The following is a 22,846-nucleotide window of genomic DNA, read 5'->3' as shown; positions in this document are numbered from 1 at the left end:
GGTTAACACATTCATGACTGGGATTGTGGTAAATGTCACAATTCATCAGTTAAGACTTGGAAAAACATTTATTTTTACTATAGCTTCAATAAATTACAATAATTTAAATAACAACAGTTAGGGTATGTGTATAAAGACATGAACAGTGTTTCTGTGTTTGAATCTTAAGAAAAACATTCAGACATATTGGAGCTTCTTGCATGTAAACACTAAATACTGCTGATGTTACAGCAGCTGCTGATCTCATTCTGGCTGTCTATGAGAAGCCCTTATATTGCTCAGATATTGATTATTGCTCCTCTAGTCATTATTTAGCTTTACACCACAAGCTTGTGATGTGTGCATGAAGTCTTTTGGATGGGGGGGTTATGTTGGTGGTGTGAGGACCACTCCCTGCCTTTGGAGATGTTTCAGGATGTCCAGGATAGAGTCCAGCTCCAGGCGGAAAGCTTCCAGCTCTCTGCTTTTGTCCTGAGCCAGACGCTTCCAGCGCTCCACCTCTGACTGCTGCTCAGCCTCCGGCATCGTCCATGAGCCTCCAATCACCTGCAGGAGGACAGAGAGGATCAGAACTGTGCTGACTTTATCTGAAATTGTTCTCTTTATCATCTCAGAGCTGTCACCTCTACCTGCTGCAGCTCTTTCTCTCTGTGCTGGTGTCTGAGCTCCATGTTGAGGATCTTCCTCTCCAGGCTGCACACCAGTCTCACCTCTGGGCTCTGAGCTTCTTTAGCTTCCTTCAGATCCTTCAGCAGCCTGCTCAGCTGAACACAACATGAAACAGACAACATACACACACACACATTTCTATAGTTCCATTAAAAGAAAACTGTGTGATGTAGTATAAAAGAGTTTTTACAGCTCTGACATTGATCTCACTGGTGGAGTTTCTGATCTCTGGTTGTGCTTTGGAGCAGTTTTTTTATGCACCAGGATGCATGTACACACGTATAGACAGTCTGCAGCATATTTCAACACTTCAAGTCATTGTTCCCCTGTTTTACATGTGTAATTACATTAATCATGTATTGGGATCTGAACACTGCCAAAACGTGAACGTCCTACACTCAGTACTGTGCCTGAATGCATCATGTCTGATTTTATTCATCTGTTTCTTTTGTCTTTTAAATCTTTTTCAACCTTGTTGATTTATTAAACTTTTTTATCCTATTTGCTCTTATTTATATTTTATCTCATCTATTTTATTTTATTTTACTTTAATTTAACTTTAATCTTCTTCATATTTTTAATTAACTTTTTATTATAATTCATTATTTTTTTATTAGACTTTTATAATACTATTTTTTTGGTTTTTGTTGGGTTTTTTTTTTAATCAAATTTTTATCATTCTTCTTATTTTCTCTCATGTGCATTGGTCTCAAATTGTTCTTTGTTTTCTTTATGTTGTCACTTGTTCTGTCAGCTTGTCAATCAGCTGGTGAAGCACTCTGAACTACATTTACCTGTATGGAAGCTTCTGTAAAAATAAAGTTTGATTGATGGATTGATGGATGGATTGATTGATGGATTGATGGATGGATTGATTGATGGATTGATTGATGGATTGATGGATGGATTGATGGATTGATGGATTGATTGATTGATGGATTGATGGATGGATTGAATGCATCCTGTGTCTTGTAGTATAGAGACAATAAAAACCTGTTTCTGCAGAGCGTCCTCTCTCGTCCTGGACACAGTCAGAGCCTCTCTGACACCCTGCAGCTCCTTCAGCTGCTCCTGCAGATGCTTCACCATAATCTGCAGATGGATGTGAGGGACAAAGAGGTGACAGGTGTGAGGTGGAGCCCCCCCCTTTCATATGAAACTGTTTGGTTAGAGACTTGTGTACCTCCTGAGTGTTGAGCTCGTTAGTGAGCTGAGCCACCTTTGAGGACGAGTGCTCCAGTGCTTGTGTGGCTTGCAGACGCTCCAACACCCCGAGGTGCTCTGCCTTCAGAGAGGACAGCTGCTCTGATAACTGCTGCTTCAGCCTGACGGATGACATCGTAATCAGTGTCACGCTCAGGCTCTGTTGCTGTAGTTGACACTGAGAGACACACACACACATACCTGCTCACTTCCTCTTCAGCTTGTTTAACTTCCGACTTCAACGCCTTCTTCTCCTGCTCACCGTGCAGCTCCAACAGCTCCAGGCGCTCCATTAGAGCCTCGTTCTCCTGTAGGACCTCTGAGATATGACACCCTGTGCAAAGAACACAAGTAAGTACAAATTATAAACACGTTTTATTGCATTTTTGAAGTGGTTTTTTTTTCATGTACACAAAGGTGAAGTGCTTTCCATGACTGTCATTTGGTGTATTGAGCACATTTGCTTTCATGCGTACCTGTGAACACAGTGGGCTGGTAGGTCTTCTCATAGTGAGCAGCAGGAAAGGTTTCATCTCCTGCAGCAGAGGGGCAGAGGGTCTTGGTCTGGGCTGGTGGTTGTTGTTTGGTCTCTGTAGGACGAGCTTGGTGTCGTGTGTTGGGGACAGACAGCATGTTCCTCCTCTCTCTCTGCAGTCTCTGTACTGTGCGGTTCAGCTCCTGGATGGTTTGTGTCTTGGCGGTAAGCTCCTGGTTGAGCCGCTCTAACCGCGCACCAGTCGCTGCCTCTGCTTGGCGCTGGTGTCGGCCAGGGCTGGGCTGAGCCTGCAGGGGGGAGGAGGAAGGGGGGTTCGGATAAGTTTGACTGTCTGTCCACAATTTGGCTTAATCTCATACGGTCCAGCAGTCTACACAGCACTGTACCCACCTTGTGTTTGAGCTGCTCCTGCAGACACTCGATCTGGTCCTGCAGGGATTTCTCTTTCTGCTGCTGGCCTTCCTTCACACGCTGCAGCTCCTCCTCCAGTCCTCTCACCTGTGACGCCCACGGCTCAGTACCACATGTTGAAACTGCTGCTGTGAGCTGCTCCCTCTGTTCCACCTGCTGCTCCGCCCGTTGCTCCGCCCGCTGCTCCGCCCTCTGCTCCAGATCTGAGATCTGCTGCTCATAGCGCAGCTGTAGGACACACACACACACACACACAGTTATACAGGCAAAGACTGCACATTTCCTGCTATTTCTATTCCCTGAAGCGTTTTCATATATGTATTCCATGATACTACACTTTTCAGAATATTTTATAATATTTATATTATGATGAAGCTCATTAACCGTCCTGTTGTCCTCACAGGTTTATAATTGACCTGTGAGAACAGGTGTGATTATGTGCTGCCATTAAAGAATTTGAAATGGTTTCAAAACAGTATCCTGACTAAACTTTAATGACCCATCAACATATTTTCCTCTGATCTTAAATTTAGTTCAAATAATTAATAATTTCTGCTTTTTTAAAAACTAAAACATGAGGTATGAGTTTGTTTAAATGAGGATTATTAACCCTAATTTCCAAAAATATGTGTAAAACCTGTGGTAATAAGTTGGAATGAAGTTGGGTATAAAGGTCTAACACAGAATTGGGTGATAATTTATACCTTATGTTTTATAAAGAGTCAAACCAGACCAGGTCTGTTGTGACATGGATGGACAGAAGTTGCACATTCAACAGAAAGACAACAGGATGGTTAAATCTGAGCTGTGTGTTTGTCACATCTGTTCAGAGGACATTATTGTGGATATCTGAATGATGTACTAGACACTAACTGGATGAATCACAGTGCAGCTGGTGCTCAGATATTTACCATGTGTCAGATATCAAGACGCTGTTTAGAGTTAATTTCCATTCATAATCAATAAATGATTTACTGATTTGGATACAGATGTTGATCAGGATTTTAAAGATTCCCTTTCTTATACTTCAAATAGGGCACAAAGATCACAGCAGAGTCTCTTAATAAACTGAGGATGATTGATCACATCATTAGTTTTAATAGTGAAGCTCAGCTCTTGCTCATAAACAAATAGATGATGATGTTAGCTGATGGATAACATAAACATGACATTGTGACATTGTGGGTGTTATTTCATCTTAACAAAGCTGTGATACTACCAGTCTCTATCAGTAACTAAACCATACAGCAGTTTCTATAATATGGACTTGTGTTGTACTTTGATCCTGTGGAACTGTTGCTCCATGGCTCTCAGGCAGCGTTTGGCCTCCTCATCATGGCTCTCCAGCTCCGCCTCCAGGCGTTGGATCCTGCGCTCCAGCAGTGCGTTGATGCGGTCAGGTGTCCTCGCAGCGTCGGCGTCTTCCTGGCTCCCGGCCGTGGCTGCTGCGTAGATCAGAGCGGGCAGCGAGTTTGGGTTTCTGCGTCTTAGTATCTGTTCCAGCTCCTTCACCTGGTAAAAGACCGGAAGTCTGGTTAAGTGGTGAAGTAAAAAAGGGAGGGGAACAAATCTGATTGGTTGTTGTGTGTGTGTAACACCTGTCGCTCCAGGTCCTGCATCCTTTTACTCTCCATAGATTTGTCTTTGGCTTTTCTCTGCTGCTCACTGCTTCTTCTGCCAACTTCTGTTTTCAGCTTTTCCACCTGAAATAGAAACAGATCATTTTAAACATAGTAACTGTTTTACTGTAACTGTCTTACTGCAGCCTTTCTACCCCACAGCACAGCAGACACTATGAGATCTGATCCTATAACAGCCCACTAACCACTCACATGTCCAGTAGCTATCAACAATAATAACTTACTGACTTGAGATCTGATTCTAATACAGACCACAAAAACATCATTTTTTCATTCGATAAATTAAATCAATTTTTACCTCAGTAGAATGCTGACACATGCTTCTACTATCTACTGTATTACCTGGTCTTCTCATATAACCTTTGTGGACCGTGTCTTTCAAAGCATGTAGCCTCTGAACTGAGACACATCTTCACCATCAGCCTCTATCAGCTCACCTGTTCTCTCAGCTGGTGTATCTCAGCTGTAGCTGCCTTCAGTCTGCCTGCATCTCTGTCCAGAAGCTCCTGGTTCTCTGCAAACCACTGCAGCTTCTTCTTCAGGGCCGACACCTCCTCTCTGTGCTTTTCCTCCAGAACGCGCAGCTCAAACGTCTTATCACCTGATGGGGACATGCGTATATTCAGCTGTTAGAAACATGTTTGTGTTTGCTTGAGCTTTAGCCCTAACAGTGTGTATCCACTCCAGTGTGTCTGACCTGAGCTATTGATGGCCTGTGCTTTAGCGAGGTCTCTCTCTTTCTTCATCAGCTGCATGTCCACCTCCAGAGCCTGCTTCTCCTGCTTCAGCCTGTGCATGTCCTCAGACAGCTTCGCCTCATTCCTCTGCAGACAACAAACATTTTAAAGACGTGCCAGGCAGCTGAAACAGAGCCTCAGTCTGTCAGAAAGTCAATGACAGTTGATTAAATACCTGAAATGTATTTATTTGAGCCAACAAGTCAGTGATGCGCTGAGTGTGATCCATTGAGCACACGTTTCCCACAGGCCTTGAACTTTTATTCAGCTGCTCTCTGGTGCAGATGGAAGAAATTTCGTAAAGATTGAAAAATACCTTTCAAGAACATAATTATGCTTCATAAATAAACCAACATTCTACAGATTCTTTAAATTCATATTTGAAAGACATTTACAACAACACAGTAACACTTTACTTTTCTTTTACAATCTTGTCATTTGTGTGATTTTATTTTTCCTCTTTTCCCCCCTGTATGCTTTGAACATATATTGCTACTTTCTTGCTTGAAGAGTACGGTTTAGACCTGCTCTATGTGTAAAGTGCTTTGGGATGACTTTTGTTGTGATTTGGCGCTATATATATATATAAAGATTGATTGATTGATTGATTGATTGATTGATTGATTGCATGCTCTCTTTCTCTTTCATTTTTTTGGTATTGTATTTCTGTATTGTGGGTTTATATAACTGTATTGTTTTTTTCTGTGTTAATTGTGGATCCCAGGAATTGCCCAGTGCAATAACTAATTCAGATCCTAATAAACTAAACTATCCATCCATCCATCCTCTTCCGCTTATCCGGGGTCGGGTCGCGGGGGCAGCAGCCTAAGCAGGGAAGCCCAGACTTCCCTCTCCCCAGCCACTTCGTCCAGCTCTTCCCGGGGGATCCCGAGGCGTTCCCAGGCCAGCCGAGAGACATAGTCTCTCCAGCGTGTCCTGGGTCTTCCCCGGGTTCTCCTACCGGTGGGACGTGCCCTGAACACCTCACCAGGGAGACGTCCTGGAGGCATCCTGACTAGATGCCCGAGCCACCTCATCTGGCTCCTCTCAACGCAGAGGAGCAACGGGTTCCCTCTTCACCATGACGGATCTGTGCAGAGTCCGCATTACTGCAGATGCCGTACCGATCCACCTGTCGATCTCCCACTCCATCCTTTCCTCACTCGTGAACAAGACCCCGAGGTACTTGAACTCCTCCACTACTAAACTAAACTACACTACACTACACTAAACTAGAGCTCTGATACACAGCATCAGTGAACTCACCTTGTGAAAGCCAGCTCGTTCAGCAGCCTCTGGTTTTCATTAAACATGGCCTCCTCATTGACTTTACTCCTGACCTGCTGAGCCTTCATCTGCAAGTATAGCTTCTCATTCTCCTGTGAAACACATTTGTTTTAGTGCGCTTTAAAAGTCAAAGAAAATGACACATTGTAGAGGTGAATAAAGCATTAGCATGCTTCTTCAAAACACACTGGGCTCAGGCTGGCTCTGTGGGCAGCAGCATATTACTCTACATTACTTCCTACATTAAAAACACCACAGGAAATGCATTAAAACCACTGCTGGATACAGTTGTGCTTGATATGCTGCCTCAGTTTTACTCAGCAGCTTTAGTGAAAAGACGATGAGTCACAGTGTAACTCAGCTGTAATCAGTAGATTAGAAAAACAGTCTGTGAATAAGGACAGTTATATGCACAAACTACAGGTTGATTGTCCTGAAGTGTCATGTTTAATGTTACTATAAGCGTAATTTGATGTATCGCTAATTTTTATTATGATATATTTATGTATTTTGTTTTTTAATCATATATTCAGAACTGTGTGTGTGACCCCTACCCAGGGACTACAGGAGCAAATGAGCTCTAACTATTTCTGCTGCAATATATTTCACACATTTGAAATAAAAATAATCTAATCTAATCTAATCTATATTTACTGTGCATTGTCCCTGCTGAAACAATACATAATAAAAAATAACTAACTCTACATGTGGCCTCCATGTGTGTGATGTCCTCCTGCTGACATTATTAAGGACCTCAATTTTATGGTCAACTGAACAGACCTGTCACCTCTGTGTGTGTCAAAATATGCTATAAGGGAAATTAAAAAAGTAATGAGAAAGCCACACAAAGGGGCAACTATAATTTCAGTCTTTCATAAAGATATTCATAACTAACTTCAGTATTCCAGTGTGGAAAAATAGGTTAGGATCCAACTTAATGAACATAAAACATCAGCCGGCTGATGTGCAGCTCAAATTTAGAGACAGAATGTGATGAACATACCATGGACAATACTTTTACTCCATTGTGGGAATTTTAGACGACACTCTATGAGCATAAATTTCACTTTCATTCAGACCTACACACATCTCACTATAATCAAACTGTGGACAGTACATTTACTGTGTTATATGATAAATAGCAGGTTAAAATGATAACAATAATCCCTCTTCACGGTATTATAAAATCCTGTGCATACAAATCACATACAAATGAAGAGTGAAGACAGTCACATAAAGAGAGAAGTGTTCAGAGAAACAAACCTGTTGGTAACCTTTGATGAGCGTCTCCTGCTCTTTTATTTCTTTATCAATCTGTTGGAGTTTTTTCTCTGTAGCAGAGTCACTGGCTTCTGTCAGTCTCCTCTTCTGATTGGCTTCTTCTGCACTGTGCAGCTGAGCAACAAAACAGCTTATTTAATACAATACTTCAATATTGACCATCTTCACATAACAAGTCACTTTTAAAATATATTTTATGTACATACAGTAAAGCTAAACAGTGCATAAAGTCAGTTCAGATTAGTGTGATAGCTGCTTCCTGCATTGTATTCTCTCCATAGTGAGCAGAGTGTTGGTGTGGGGCAAAGTGTTTTCCATGTTTGGACTGTATCATAATGTATTAAATAAAAGTGGTGGTTTAGTGGTTTTTTTTGCAAGTTTACTAGATTTTAACCAAAATGATGAGTTTAATATAAGATAAGGTATCTTTATTGAGCCCTCTAGGGAGGAATTCAAAATTTGACAGAACACTAGCCTCGTAATGGTGAAAGTAATAAAAAATAAATACAAATAAAATAAAATTCTATATAATAAACAATATTTGTGTAAAAATTCCTGATACCCCTTAGCAAAAAAAAGTTCATTTTATTAAGTAAGCTTGAGTGTAAGTATAAGTAAAGCATGTATACTACGGACCATGTACTTGTAGTGTACTAGGAAGTATACTAATTTAATACCTCTTCGGACTATATTGGAACATTTTCAAGTTTATAAAAGTATACTTTAAGTATACGTCATAAGGTTATTTTAAGTTAACAAAAGTATACTTCCAAGTATACAACAAGTACACTCATCTAGATACTACTAGTGTACTAGGTTTATACTTCTAGACCACATTTTAGTTTATTGAAGTATACTTAAAATATACCACAAGTACACTCTTCTTTATACTGCCATTGTACTATACTATATGATGTTGAACATATAAGTTTATAACAGGGGTAAAACCTCAAAGCTTATGTGTGTAGTGAAAATCATTTTTATTCTGCTCAATTAAATGTAAGCACGAGTCAATGACTTGACCTTATTCTGTACTTGGATCAAGATATACTAAGTATTAGCACTTTGTGGCAGAAAGAAGTAAAAAGTATACTAAAGTACAAGTATAAGCTTCAGTATTAAAGTATAAGCTGTAAGTCTTAGTATTAATGTACTTAGTACTTTTCAGTATAAGCCAAGTATACTTCACTATACTATTCTTAAGTATTTAAAATATAGTATATAAAAAATAAACTTTAAGTATACTGCCTCAGCTTTAGTATAAAATAAGTATACTCGTAGTACACTTGAATAAACTACTTTTTGCTAAGGGACTATATACAAGTGTGCAATCTTCGTGGGATAAACAGCCTCAGTGTTATTAGTGGTACTGGGAGGTACTGGGAGGTACTGGGAGGTACTGGGAGCCATGGTTAACTGTTGTGAAAAATAAAGGTGGCCCTACTTCAAAGTTATAAAACTATAAAGTGCCACCTTTATTATTTATTTCAATTCTAATTCACTTTAACGTACTTAGAGAGTCTAAGTTGTTCCTTGATAATGAACTGTAGGTGGGTTACCATGGAGATAAATGGTCTAAGAAGTTGCCTTGCATTCATATATATGTGTGTGTGTGTGTGTGTGTGTGTGTGTGTGTGTGTGTGTGTGTGTGTGAAGGGCTCACCTTGCTCTGCAGCAGGTAATTGTGCTGTCTGAGTGAGTGGAGCTCTTCTGCTTCTTGCTTCATCCTCTCCAGTTCTCTCTCTTTCTGGGCCAGCTGGACTCTGAGCTCCTCCACCACAGAGCTGTCCTCTTCCTTCTGAAAGTCACATACAAACATTACACCTTAAACTTACTGAGTTTGTAAAGGACAGAAAAGCACTTGTTATGTGTGCGAAGAGTTTCACACTAGTACAGCAACAAGGATGATCCCTCACTGGCTTCCCACCTGCAAACACCAATAATTGATCCTGCTCCAGACATTGGCTGTCTAGTAACTTAGCAACAATACTTTTTGCTGAATGCTGAAGCTAAGTGCAAATAAACAACTACTCACACTTCACCTTACAAAACTCTCTAGAAAACTATCCTGACCCTGAAATACAATAAAAATGCTGCTTCTCTATTTCCACAACACTTACATGGATAATGAACTGAGCATGCTCACTTTTTTTTCCTGGGAACTTTCATCTCAAGCATTTTTCCTCATTACAGTAATGTGTCAAGTCAGTTGAGTCACCAAAATGTGTTTTCTTACGCTCTTCCTCAGGAGATGTTGTGTCAGTCTGGTTTCTTGAGAACTTCTGACTTCCTGTGATTCTGCAGCATCCTGGCGGCCGCTAATGTCTATCTGCTGTTGAAGGACTGTCACTAAAGACTGGACAGATGCCACCAGCTCACTGCTCACCCTCTGACCCGTCTCTGCAAATCAGTTCAACACAAAAGATATCCAATGAACGTCAGACAAATGAACACATGACTTCACATAATCACATCAGAATCCTGCATCATGAAGATATGAAGGGATTCAGAAATGGGGCAAAGTCAAGTTTCATAGACAACTATTAATATTATTAGGATACAAAACTAGCTAGTATTATAGAGCAGGAAAATAAATGGGCTGAATCTTTTATAGCATCTGTATCATGGTATGATTTAGAACAGTATTACAGCCAGAACCTGTGTAGTTGCTGTCATCTTTTTCCTGGCTCATTGTGGGTTTGGCTTTTTCTCGTGGCTGTTGTTGAGAATGAGAAACAGTAGACTGGGACTTGGCTGTAGCAGCAGCTCTGTTCAGCCCGGTCGATCTGGAGGTCACAGCTGCTCTACCCTCCACTCTCCTGCCTCTCACAGCAGACACAGATGGTTTCCTCCATGAAGATGTAGTAGTATGAGAAATGGTGGAGCCACGGGAAGCCTGCAGATAATGATCATGGAACAAAGTTATATTCTTGGAAATAAGTGTGATTGTAGTGTGCAAGCTGTTCTAAGATTGCTCCTTCTATGTATTGAGCCATTCTCACTGGTTGTTTCTTAGCTTTGCCAGTCTGAGAGGATGAGTGAGGAGCAAAAGTGGTCTGATCGCTCATCAGTCTCTCCACTTCCTCCCTGATGCTCCATGTCAAGTCCCGGTTGAGATGATCCGGGGAGATAGATGGGTGGCTCGTCAATCCCCTGGCTGCCTTTGACCCTACAGAGTCAGCACGCCCTGGTTGCCTCTGATGGGAGTCTGGAGACTTCACATCAGGGAAATTCTTGTCTTGGTCAAGTTGTACAGCACTGTCATCAGAGAATATGACAAAACTCACATCAAAAAATCTGTAAAAGCTTATTAGTATTAGTATTAAATGTGAGAAAGGGTATGCCTAAGCCCATGTGTAATATGCCATTATGTTACCTTCTGGTTAAAACAATGGAAATGTACACAGATGTGAAAAGTCTGTTATTTAAATACAACATGAATTCAAACTAGGGCTCAACTGATATATCAGCCAGTGTGTGTTTTTTTTATTTATACTTATTTATACTGATTCAATTCACAGTGAAGTTCACAGTTTCAGTGATCTGATGCCATTTTATACAATAAAGTTAAAGTTAAACTGTTAAATATCATACCTCCACTACATATTTTTGTCACAAGTATTTGATAACCACATCTGAGGGCTCATTGCAAAAAATGTGTGTTTATGTATATATTCTGTATCTGTAAGATTATCAGCAATTATTAGCATCCTTAGATAGTAAACTGGACTCTTGGTTGCCTGGTTTTTGATTTCATCATTTTACACAGTTTTAAGAAACATTTAGTGAGTCTGACCTGACAGGCTGCAGGGAGAAACCTCTGGTATGGTCCGTCTCTGGTCGGATGGGCCTCATCAGCTCTTCTGCAGTGGGCAGCTCTACATACACACATACACATACACATTCATACAGGGCCAGTTTACTCAACAACATACATCAGGCAATAACCACCAGTAAATATCCGTATAATCAAGATGGAAAATGGATCTAATGTCAAACCATTTTTCATTAACAACAGCACATTAAGCTTACTAACTGACAAAAACTGAATGTGACTGTGTAAATCTTCTGCACTGAGCCAAAGCAGTCTCTTTAATCCATAGTCATAGTTCCTCTTGAAAAATGAAGCCTTTTCAAACAGTTTACCTTGTCAAAGAGAGAAAAGTGTAGGTTTAAATAATAACCCTAACTGTGACTCTGGTCCATGAATTGCCTCAGAAAGTCATGTCAGAGGGTTGACATGCACAATACCAGAGTGCTTTAAGTGGCTCACTTGAATGGACTGCAGCCATCATTAAGGTTATACATTCCACCTATACTTTTCCTCCTTTGACAAGTGTCTGTAATAAAAAGGCTCTATCGTCCTACGCTAAGCTCTGAAGCTTCCTGTCCTGCTTACATTAAAAACATGTGACTGCTCTAATATGTTTCACTGACAGTTTAAGTGACAGTGACTGTAAAAATCTATACGTAGTTATAAAAATATGTCCACGCTACTAACAAGAACACAGTAGAGAGGAATGTCCAGACATGAAGTAGAGATAACCTTGTACACTCCTCCAAACACTGTCTACAGTATGGTGTGTCTAACCTGACTCATTGGTAGAAGCAGGCTGTAGGGACTGTCTGGCATAGTGAGGAGGAGAGGATGGAGATATAGGTCTATTGAGCCTTCCCCTTCCCTCCAATGAATGATGATCGTCTGAATCCTCCACAACATGGATCTGTCTGTAGGCGTCATGAAGAGCTTCCATCTCTGAGCCTCCACTCTGTACGTAAGACTGACCTGCACAGATATACAGTATTGATAACAGACAATAGTTTATATGGAAATAAAAAAATGCCAAATAGTCCAGCTTTATATAGCAGAGATCCACTAAGAGGTGCCACTCTTGCCCACTGTTCAGACCTTTTCACAGCAGACATTTGGACATGTCAAAGCAGGAAAGGCACAGGTGTGACTGATCCTGTGATAGTGCATGATGCTTCACCAGTAAAGGCTTCCTTGGACACTGTTATGGAATTGTGCCATTGTTAGTGTTATCAGTTCCACCTCTTATCCTTATCCTAAGACAAGTCAAAATGTCTGCTGTGAAAAGTATTTTTTCACATAAACATTCTATTACATGAACGTATCTTACATTCTGATGATGGTTTATGAACTGAAAGACAGCATACCCTGCTTTATGGTCTATTTTTACTGTAAAGAGAGCCATAATTTACAAAATGAACATCATACTACACTGAAGAAGGTAACAAATCAAGTGAGAAATAGGGTCATTTTCTCATAGACTTCTATACAAACTGACTTCTTTTTAGGAGTCTCCCCCTGCTGGCCATTATCTTGATGCAGGGGTTAAGACACTTCCACACTGGCTTCACCTTTCAGACCCAGAGCTACTGCTTGATGCTGACTGATGCTCACTTATTGTATCAACATGTTTTAGTAAGCATGTATACAAAAACTACCTTACAGTGAAGCTTTGCATTTGCATTTGTTTTAAATGCTGAATTTCATGAAACAGAATAATTTATTATTTTGTTAGTTGGGTTTTTTATTTATGGTATGTGTTACCTCTTTCCACTGATACTGCTGTGTCTTTCCTCATGTCTTCTCCACCGGTGTCATCCAGGGAATCATACAGAGAAACTGACAGCAATGTTAAGTTAGTGTCAACTGTTTGAAGACGCCATGTTCCACATTCTTTTTGACTGAAAACTTGTATTTTTCCACCACACACTCACACCCACACCCACACACCCACCCACACACACACACACACACACACACACACACACACACACACACAAACACACACACACAAATATATAGTTTTTCTTACCTTTAGCAAGAATTGGAGACATTTTAGACTTCTGAAAAACAGAGAATAACGTGAATTACTGAACCTGTGGCAAAACATTTCAATGATTGATTTTGTGATTTCACAAATAAAGCTGAGAGTGTGGAGCCTCAGTCATCACAAACTTTATTGACCTCGTTTTCAGCTTCATCCAACCACCATGCAGTCCAAAGATTTAATGATGTATTGGAGTTAACCTGTTGTTAACATCATGAGCTTCTGACAGAGAATTGATTCAACCAACCGGTCCTATTTAGCACCAATTTCTAAGGAAACTATGTTATCAAGGAGATGCTGTGACTCTGTTGTTGCTGATATGTTCAGACTTTCAACAGGTGAGTCTTTTTTTAACTATTTGTGATGTGGCAGTGAAACAGTGTTACCTATAGTTCACATTTACTGTTACAGCTTTGCACAGACGGGCAACATTGATCAGCTAGTTGGAAGGTTTTTGTTGTATGTGATGTATCTACTGATCTCCATCTGAGGACATGGAGAAAGAGTTCTATGGTACTTCTGACTCAGATTTGCATATTTATATAGATAGGTTATTTTATAAAGTGTGAAGTATGAAGGCCAAAGATCGAAATGCATTGATCTGTCAGTGAAGTTATTTTTAATACTACACATACTCTGCAGACCACATAATATAACACCAACACTGAGGAGGCTCCTTTTTGAGAGTAATGAGTCAGGAATGTCAATTCCATGAACTATATTCTACACCAAGGTCACATGTAACACCTGAAACAGCTCCATTCAGATTGTGAGATGTGAATACAATTCTCTTTAAAAAGAATGCTAGTAAATGGACCTTGAGTTGAAATGACTCACATAATTGAAAATTACAAACATAGTGAACCTAACATCAAGCAGGAATGCCAATGAACGCTGAAATTAAAAATGAGTCACTGAGAGCCCTCTCAGAGTTTAATAGCTATAGATTCCAGCTACAAACCTCTTTTTCATTCTCCTCTTCTTCAAAATCCTCACTGTAGTGTGGAGAGCCTGTGAGGAATGAGAGAGAGAGAGAATGACTGATGTAGACACACAGAGAAAGAGATAAAGAAAAGTGAGGAGAGGTTTGGGGATCATTACTCTTACCTGGAGAGTCTCTAACAGTCTCTGTGAGTCTGCCTCTCCTTTGATCATCTTGACTCTGCTCCACTGATTCCTCAGCTTTCCTGGAGGGAGGACATCCATCCTCATCACATTATAACAACAGCACTGAGCAGCAGTACAGACACGGCACCAGAGATCACAGTTTATATGACATTTCACTCTTTCACTTCTGGCTCATCAGTCAAAGGATGATGAATAGATACACAGAGATACTAATAACATAATTAACACAAACCTAAGTAACTAAATCGTTATCTTTATTCAGACCTATGAGTGTTGAGTGTTTGTACTGCTATAGTGTGTCTATTTCTATACCTGAGGTTACTAGCCATGGTAGAAGTAGATGAGTCTAGCTCTCTGTTCAGTTGGGAGTAATCTATAGTTGATAAAGCTCCGGCTTCTAGTTGGGCAAAGAACCTGGCTTTCTCCTCTTCTTCCTCCAGAGTATCCATCCCCATGTTGGTCACAGCTGGTGCTGACGCTGAGTTTTTATAGATGTATGAAGATAAGAGAGAAAGAATGATAAACAAAAAAAAAAGTGCAGTCCCGTATTCAATTTATAGCTTGTTCAGACAAGATGTGGAACAGTAAACAGAGACTAAAATGCTGTCAGACTCTTTGACTAGACAATATTTGCTCATGTCTCTCCCTGTTTCACACTCACCCTCTGTGTCTGTGCTGTCTCTGCTGAGAACAGCTGCTACCAAGCCTTCTTTCAATCCAGTGTCTCCTGAATCCTCGTCCTCCTCTCGAATTGGCAGAGACTTCCTCAGAGATTTCCTGAAAGTCTTCCCAGATGCCAGGAGTCCTAAACAAAAATGCCATAGAGCAGAATTGATAAAGCATCAGCTGAAGTTCTGAATAATACCTGTAAATAGACAAACTATTGACTATAATTCACAGCCATTTATTTTTGTGTATTTACTCCTCTTGTGTTAATGTGCCATTCAATACTGAGGACTCTCTTGTCTTCATATACACACTGCTAATACCAGCTGTATGTGAGAACAAGTACAATACAATACCACAAACAGACAGCTGACACAATAACTAGAAAACAATCACAACATTATGAATTGAAAAAGACAAGAGATTGGAATATGTTACATTTTACTTACAGGTACAGGTTGTTGGTCAAGACCACATGAAATCTGGCCTGTCAATTAGAGCTCAGCAGATATATCGGTCAGCCGATATTATCTGCCGATATTGACCTATCACAGATCTATTGGTATCGGTGAATATGTTGTCTGATATGTGCCAATATAGTTTTTTTTATTTTCCAAAGTTACATAGGCTGCATTTTATGTATATTTGACCTGTTTTCTTAGCTAATTCTAATTATTACATTCCCAGACAAGTTTACTGTTTTGGTGCAGTGATGTAATTTTAGACAATAATATTTATTATTAAACTGTAAAATATCATACTTTCATTACATTTGAGGGAACATGTGTTTAACTACATATTCTGTACATATAACATTATTGGCCAATATATTGATATCGAAATTTTTTCACTCCCCAATATCGGTATCGGACGCAAAAAACAATTATTGGTCGGGCATTAAATATCAGCTGCAGGTACTTGCCGGTGCCTTTGGTATTAACTATGGTCACTAGTTGATGGGACATAGATAAATATGTGTTTCACCCAAGACAAAACAGTCTATATAACCACAAACATCATGTGAATAATTAATAAGAAAGAATGGGCATCCTTCTTCTTCTTTGTACTCACTACTCCATGTGTCAGAGTAAAGTCACTTATTTAACACAATTACACATGTAGAGTATGTCCTTATTGAAGTTATGATGGATAAGGTTTTATCACTCCTTTACAGCTCCTTACTGCCACCTAGTGTCTTTTGGTATATATGCAACATTCCACTGTGACTTCTGTTTTGTTAACTGAGGTGAACATATTTGAAATCACAGCTGTGTTTTAAGTGTCAGCTTTCAGATGTTTGCTGATATATATCATGTCACCACCTATTCACACAATTTAAGGTATGTTTCTGTCATTTGAATCTATCTATTTATCTATGAAGTGAAATTGCTGACAGGAAAATTGAGGTTCAAATGACGTTCCATCAGGCAGTGAATGACAATGATAGAGCCTTTTATGGCCTATGTAATAGAATATAGCAGTAAGCAAATATAAAAGATTATTAGTAAACACTTACATTTTATTAGAAAACAATAACTGTAACACAAAAACTAAAACATAACAGACACTATGACAAAAACACAAGAACCTAAGAGGGTGAGTGATGTCTATCAGTCTACTGAGGAGGGGGGTTGGGGGGGGAGCGGTCTGAGCTGGAGTTACCATCTTCACTGTCCCCCTGGGATTGACTATCAGTGCTGACTGCTGCAGTATCATCAGAGAGTGTGTCATCAGGGCTCCTCTGTCCTGATGCACACTGGAGCTTTTCATGTGTGACACTGCTCAGACTGTCAGAGCCATCAGCTGGACTTCTCTGTCTCCACAAACTTTGAGTAACTGTATCTTTGGGGGTCTTGTCCACAGCTTTAGTGCGAGGTTTGGGGACTGGCTTATAAAAAGGCTCTGCAGTGGCGACTTCAGACAAGCAAGAAGAAAAAGAGGGCAGATAATATATGTGCACTGTCCAATTACAGTCGATGTCACACTGCAGACTGAATGTTTCTCAAGGCATACAGAGGAATTTAGACTTAACTATGAGGATCAATTCTTTTAAAAACATTTCTATAATCCTAATGCTAAACATCCCCTCTATTTTAACCTACAATCCTGTGAAACATGTGTCATGATTACATTATGGAATGTGGATAGCAGCTGTAGTTGTGGTGTATTAACCAAAGGTGGAATTAGGTCATTGCTGTTACACATGTAAAGAACACTAGTAAGTCTTGGTTATGAAGTCCTGAGTCAGGTGTCAAGTCCAGACCAGTAAAGCCAGAGTCTAGTACTAAATAAAGACCACAAGTGTATCTCAAGTCCTGAACAAGTCATTATGAACACTTTACCAAATGCTAATGCAATTATTTTTCCAGATAGTCAAAGAAACACAACATGACAAATGAAAATGATTTGAACATTTACAGAAGTAGTGTATGCTAAAAATATATATATTTCTTAATCATGTGCTTATGACTAAGCTCTTTGAAAGCACTTTAAATTTTAATCTTTCATTTGCACTGTATGTTCTTATTTTATGCTGCAACTTTCATTTAATGCTCTATTTTAGTCTAGCTTTTTATTTTCTTTCTATCTTTCTAATTTTCTTTACTTGGTTTTTCTTTTTCTATTTGTATGTTTTAATGTTTCCAATTTCTACAGCTTAATCATCTCTTGTTATTTTGTTTTTATGTAAAGCACATTGAGTTGCCTCTGTGTATGAAATGCACTATATGAATAAAGGTGCCTTGTCTTGCTTACTAGTTACCACTGATGAGCAGTAATATGCATTTGTCTTTTGAAATAGTTGATTATCTGCACACCTGTCTTGCAGCTCTTAATTTGGGGAGGATCTCAAGTCAGTCTCAGTAAAGAGCCCAAATGAGGTTGTGAGTCATTGTCTGAGTCCAAAGTCATCAGATTCATGACTGTGCATACTACAGTACATGAACAGACAGTGTAGCATCTTTCTCTCACCCTCTTGATTCTCAGGTTGAGACTTTTTGGCTTTGATAAATCTGCTTTTGGTCGGTGCTGCAAGGAAAAAGAGGAAAAACAAGAAAAGGACAGTCTTTCAAATAAAGGAGTTAGTGGACAGAAAACACAGAGCTGTGAAAATGTACACTCTCATCTAGCTGCATGTTTGCAGCCAATTTGAAGTTTGATGTTAGTGAAACACCAAGAGATCAAACAACAAGCCACAGGATGAGCCTGAAAGATGTGCTAAACTGACGAGGCACCTGCTGTACCTTTTCACAGCACTGACAGTAAACAGAAAAGAAGATGAGGTGAAGAACATGGTGTTGCAAGAAAAGCAGAAAGAAATCAAACAGAGAAACAGCATGAGACCATCAGGCTGGTGCGAGGAGGGACATAACTTCAGAAAAGAGGAGTCAAAGTGTAAGGCAGAGGGGGTTGGGAGGGGGGAACTTTATATTGATGAACTATGAACTGTAATTTTGTCGGCTGTAACTTTTAGTAAGTATATAGTAACCATTAAATGTAGTTGGTTATTACCTCTTCCTGTTGCTCCATCACTGTGTTCGTCATCTTGCCACCATGACACTGTTGTTTTCCGGGATAATTTCGGACTACTTTTGACACCTGACTGTTTGTCAGAGCCTCCCAAATCCACAGAGTCATCTGAAACAGACTGAAAAGGAGTTGAAGTCAGAATGATGCAGCAGTCAGGACAACAACCTATAACATCCTTTATTTTTGTCTCCATCTTTGATATTCAGCACTCACATCTCTGTCTTTAAAAAGAGCAGTTGTTATTTCAGCTCCACAGCTCTGCTCAGCTGACATTTACAAGGTCAACAAATAATTCAGCTACTACAACAACATGCAGAGTCAAAACAAATAAAAAAGTCATCCCCTTACCCTAAATCTAAGTTCATCTTCTACATTACTTGCATTACTTCTAAAGAAGAGATTTTAACATCCAGTATTGATATCAGAGTTGGTGTGGATTACACAGACATGCAGCTGTCATGTTGCTACTGCAGATAATTTAAATCAGTCATTTCATAGGCCTGAGTCATCAAGAACATGCTGTGTAGTCTGTCTGTCTGTGGGTCACCTGCTTCACTAAACATAACACTTCCCTGATAACCAGTATCACAAAGATGGTTGTCAACTAGCCCAGTTTAAGTCTGAGTCTCCCAGTTCATGCCCCGCACGTTCATATGAGAGGCGGATGTCTTAACAACAAACCAATCACATCCAACACCTTCAGATCAGGAGTGGAGTATTTGATTTCAGGTGAAAAAGCATAGAGAGGAAAAGTACAGTTTGTGCATTCACATTTGGAAAAAGATAAGGACTGTCTATGTGATTGAAAAGTTGCATTTATGTTACACTGGGAACTAATTACCACTGCATTTGGTCTACTGTATTCCCTATGTAAATGGTCACATCATATTGTAATTGAAAATAATACCAAGTTATGACAAACCAGTGTGGAATGTGGTTATATTGTAGCAGTCTGCTATCCTTTGCATGTGGTTGCATTAACGTAAACTCAGTGCACTGCTGTTTGTAGTGACACTGCACACATATAAACATACAAGTCCTGCTGTCTGCATCACATGAAGTGACAGAGAAGATTTTCATACAGTAGAGATCAGCTGTGAACAGCAGATACTGGAAAGATCACTCATGTAACAGTGATTCAGAGATAAACCTGCCTGTGTTCTTGCATTAAACACATTCTATTTAAAGCCAATGTATTTACTTTTTAAGCATTATTCCATTAAGTAAGACTCTAGACTCTGCACTGTTGATGAACAAAGCAAGTTTTAAGGTCAGGAAAATACCAGTAATTAGTGTACTGCTTGTACTGTTATGTACATTTAAATATTGTTATATTTAGTATTATGACTTCTATTTTCCTCTGACATGATTGGTCAGTAGTCTGTGTTATGATCCATTGGATAGAACAAGTGATACAACATTGGTTACCATGGTGATCCAGACAAAGTGAAACAAGAAAACCAGAGTTAAGTGCTTAATGAAACAGGCCTCTGGTTATCCTCTCTGTGCCTCTGATGCTGTTGATGAGGCACAGTAACAGTAACAGTTTCACACTGACATGTCATACTGTAAACAGCATGTGTGTAATGACTGATTCATGGATGTGCACAGTAATCATGTCTCTATTACTGAGGTTGTATCTATGACTGCACAGTGTTCTATTACCTCCTTCATGAACAGTTCAAACTGTTCATCCAACTCCTCTTTGGTCAGCCTGTGAGACATAGTGATGCTGTCTGCTCCATCAGCCAACAGGAACCCTGAACACTGACATCACAAGAAAAAATATTTCAAATTAAAATAAAAAAATTAAAATAAAGCTCATATAGTACGTTTGACACTTTTATCCTTAAAACATAAACAAACCTAAAAGTGATGAGGTATAATACATTACATTATTCACAGGTACAAGTATGTTACTACACAATACTGGCCATCAAGGATAATTATAATCAATATTTAGTGTTTTTAAAGTGTAAATGACTAAACAGTATGATAATGTGAATATCAAAAGGTGTACACCAAATATTTAGATTTTCACCTTAATAAAGTTGGAGGGTTTGTTAGAGGCTAAATTCAAATTGAATCAGCAGATGCCAAAATATGCTGACTGTTACAAACTAGTCCAAAAACAATGAATTCTACATTTCCCATAATGCATTTGAGATGATAGAATCTTTCTGCTTGGTAAACACCCAGAAATTAAAAAGACCAATCCATCTTTATGATATGATGTGCAGTGCTCCACATTACTGTTAAAACTGTTTGATCTTCATATGGTAAATAGATGGAATGTCCCTTTAAGACAAACATAAAACATATGAACAGGCTATAAAAAACTGTTGAAAATAATGTTGACCATAACAAAATTAGTTAGTTATAATCAGAAAATCAACAAAAAGATTATATGCAGAGATATGATTTATTTAACATTAAACATCTAATAGTAGAGAATAAGAGGAGGGTGAAGTGTAATTAAGAGCATTACGTACTGTAGCACAAATCAGTATAATCAAGTTTGTGGGCATCATAATATGGTGATACACATTAGCTAAAATGCTGTAAAAGCTACATTATGGTTAAAAACAATACAATAGACTTTCAGTTTTGACTTGTCAGGGCAGAAAAAGCACAGCTGTGATAAATAACATTAAGGAGGCTCCATGTTCACATTACATACAGCACCAAAAGTCATCCTCCAAATACTGACACATTATATTTACAAAACAATACAAGACATATTTCATCTACTACTTAAAGAACAGTCATATGACAGTGTGTCAAATCACTTGAACTGTTTATTCTTAGGAAGGCTGCATAAAATATTATCTGACTTCTTTTTTGTTATTATGTCTGTGTTTATATATCCACTTTAATGTATATTACAGGGTTCACACACATTTTTACCAATGAATTTTCAAAACTTTTCCACAATATTTTACCCCATTTCCATGACTTAGTTTAAGTGGTTTACAAAGGTAGGCCCACATAGTGACTATAGGGCACAGTACGCCCCATCCCAAATCCTGACGTGCAGGTCCATTTGTTTCAGTTGGAGAGATTTGTTGAGGCTTTCATCGAACATCACAGCCAGAGCTGTCAACCTTTCAGAAAACCTCAGTGAGATTTGATGGAAAGTGGGCTGTCATGGTCACCACCATACATCAAAGAGATTTTATTCAATTTGTATTTTAAGTAAATAAACATGACTATGTACAGCATGGGTGTAGGAATATAGGTGAGATAATATAATAGGGGTGTGTGGGGAAATGTTTAAACAGAGTAGATGTCATTTTCTCATAGTCATTTTTTCATAGTGCATTTTAACAGGTGTTTTGACACTTTGATCTGATTATACAGTGAGATAAATGATGGCTACATTTTGTAATTACATACAGAGGACACGTTTGGCCCCAGATCACATATTAGAAGATATTAAAAAGCTAAAAGTATAGAAATTGATGATTAGTATATTCATAATAAATTAATGTACTGATTTTTGACATGGTAAAAGTGGGTGGTCCAAGTTCATGCAGCCTGTCTTATATCTGTTACCTTTGATATCAGATTAGGTGAATGTTTACCAAAACAGCGGGGATCTACAGCGTAATGCTGTTCATAAATGCTCTGTGTCTGTAAAAGCGCAAGTGACATTTTACTGAAATAACATACTATCTGCTGAATGTATTAGAATAGCCTAGCAGTGCCTCAGAACACTGCTGAATGTACAAATACAGTTTTACAGGCTTTACTACACACGAGAGGACGGAATCATGTTGTTGCCTAGGAAACCAATACTTCCGGTCAAAATTGTCAAAATTAAACGGTATTCGAGGTTTAAGTATGTAACTGAGTGAAGCCGGGGCAATCTACAGTTCATATTAAACTCACAGCTTGAAGCTACAGTTCATATTAAACTCACAGCTTCAACAACAGGATGCA

General features: G+C 39.1%; 1 protein-coding gene and 1 long non-coding RNA gene across 2 annotated transcripts; both read right to left on the bottom strand.

Annotated features, from left to right (window-relative positions):
- Positions 1-23: 23 nt before the first annotated feature.
- cep162 (centrosomal protein 162) lies at positions 24-20,629 on the bottom strand. Its single transcript, XM_053327646.1, has 27 exons — positions 20,570-20,629; positions 18,887-19,022; positions 15,023-15,188; positions 14,690-14,769; positions 14,544-14,593; positions 13,568-13,598; positions 13,300-13,374; positions 12,316-12,510; positions 11,505-11,602; positions 10,727-10,921; positions 10,383-10,620; positions 9,961-10,124; positions 9,388-9,522; positions 7,707-7,838; positions 6,423-6,535; positions 5,332-5,431; positions 5,117-5,243; positions 4,857-5,020; positions 4,378-4,482; positions 4,058-4,291; positions 2,759-3,007; positions 2,349-2,655; positions 2,074-2,206; positions 1,853-1,994; positions 1,663-1,761; positions 630-764; positions 24-546 (listed from the first exon to the last, which is right to left on the bottom strand). Exons 1-27 carry the CDS (start codon positions 20,627-20,629, stop codon positions 367-369), a joined length of 3,843 nt encoding a protein of 1,280 aa, XP_053183621.1. The 3' UTR covers positions 24-366.
- LOC128366605 (uncharacterized) lies at positions 13,351-14,743 on the bottom strand. The gene is made up of 4 exons (XR_008321868.1): positions 14,690-14,743; positions 14,544-14,593; positions 13,568-13,598; positions 13,351-13,374 (listed from the first exon to the last, which is right to left on the bottom strand). It is a non-coding gene; the product is annotated as an uncharacterized LOC128366605 (long non-coding RNA).
- Positions 20,630-22,846: the final 2,217 nt, after the last annotated feature.

The sequence above is a fragment of the Scomber japonicus genome, chromosome 10 (assembly GCF_027409825.1).
Source record: "Scomber japonicus isolate fScoJap1 chromosome 10, fScoJap1.pri, whole genome shotgun sequence".
Lineage (NCBI taxonomy): Eukaryota > Metazoa > Chordata > Actinopteri > Scombriformes > Scombridae > Scomber > Scomber japonicus.
Note: the sequence above shows the minus strand (reverse complement) of the source record. Positions and strands in the feature narration are given on the sequence as shown.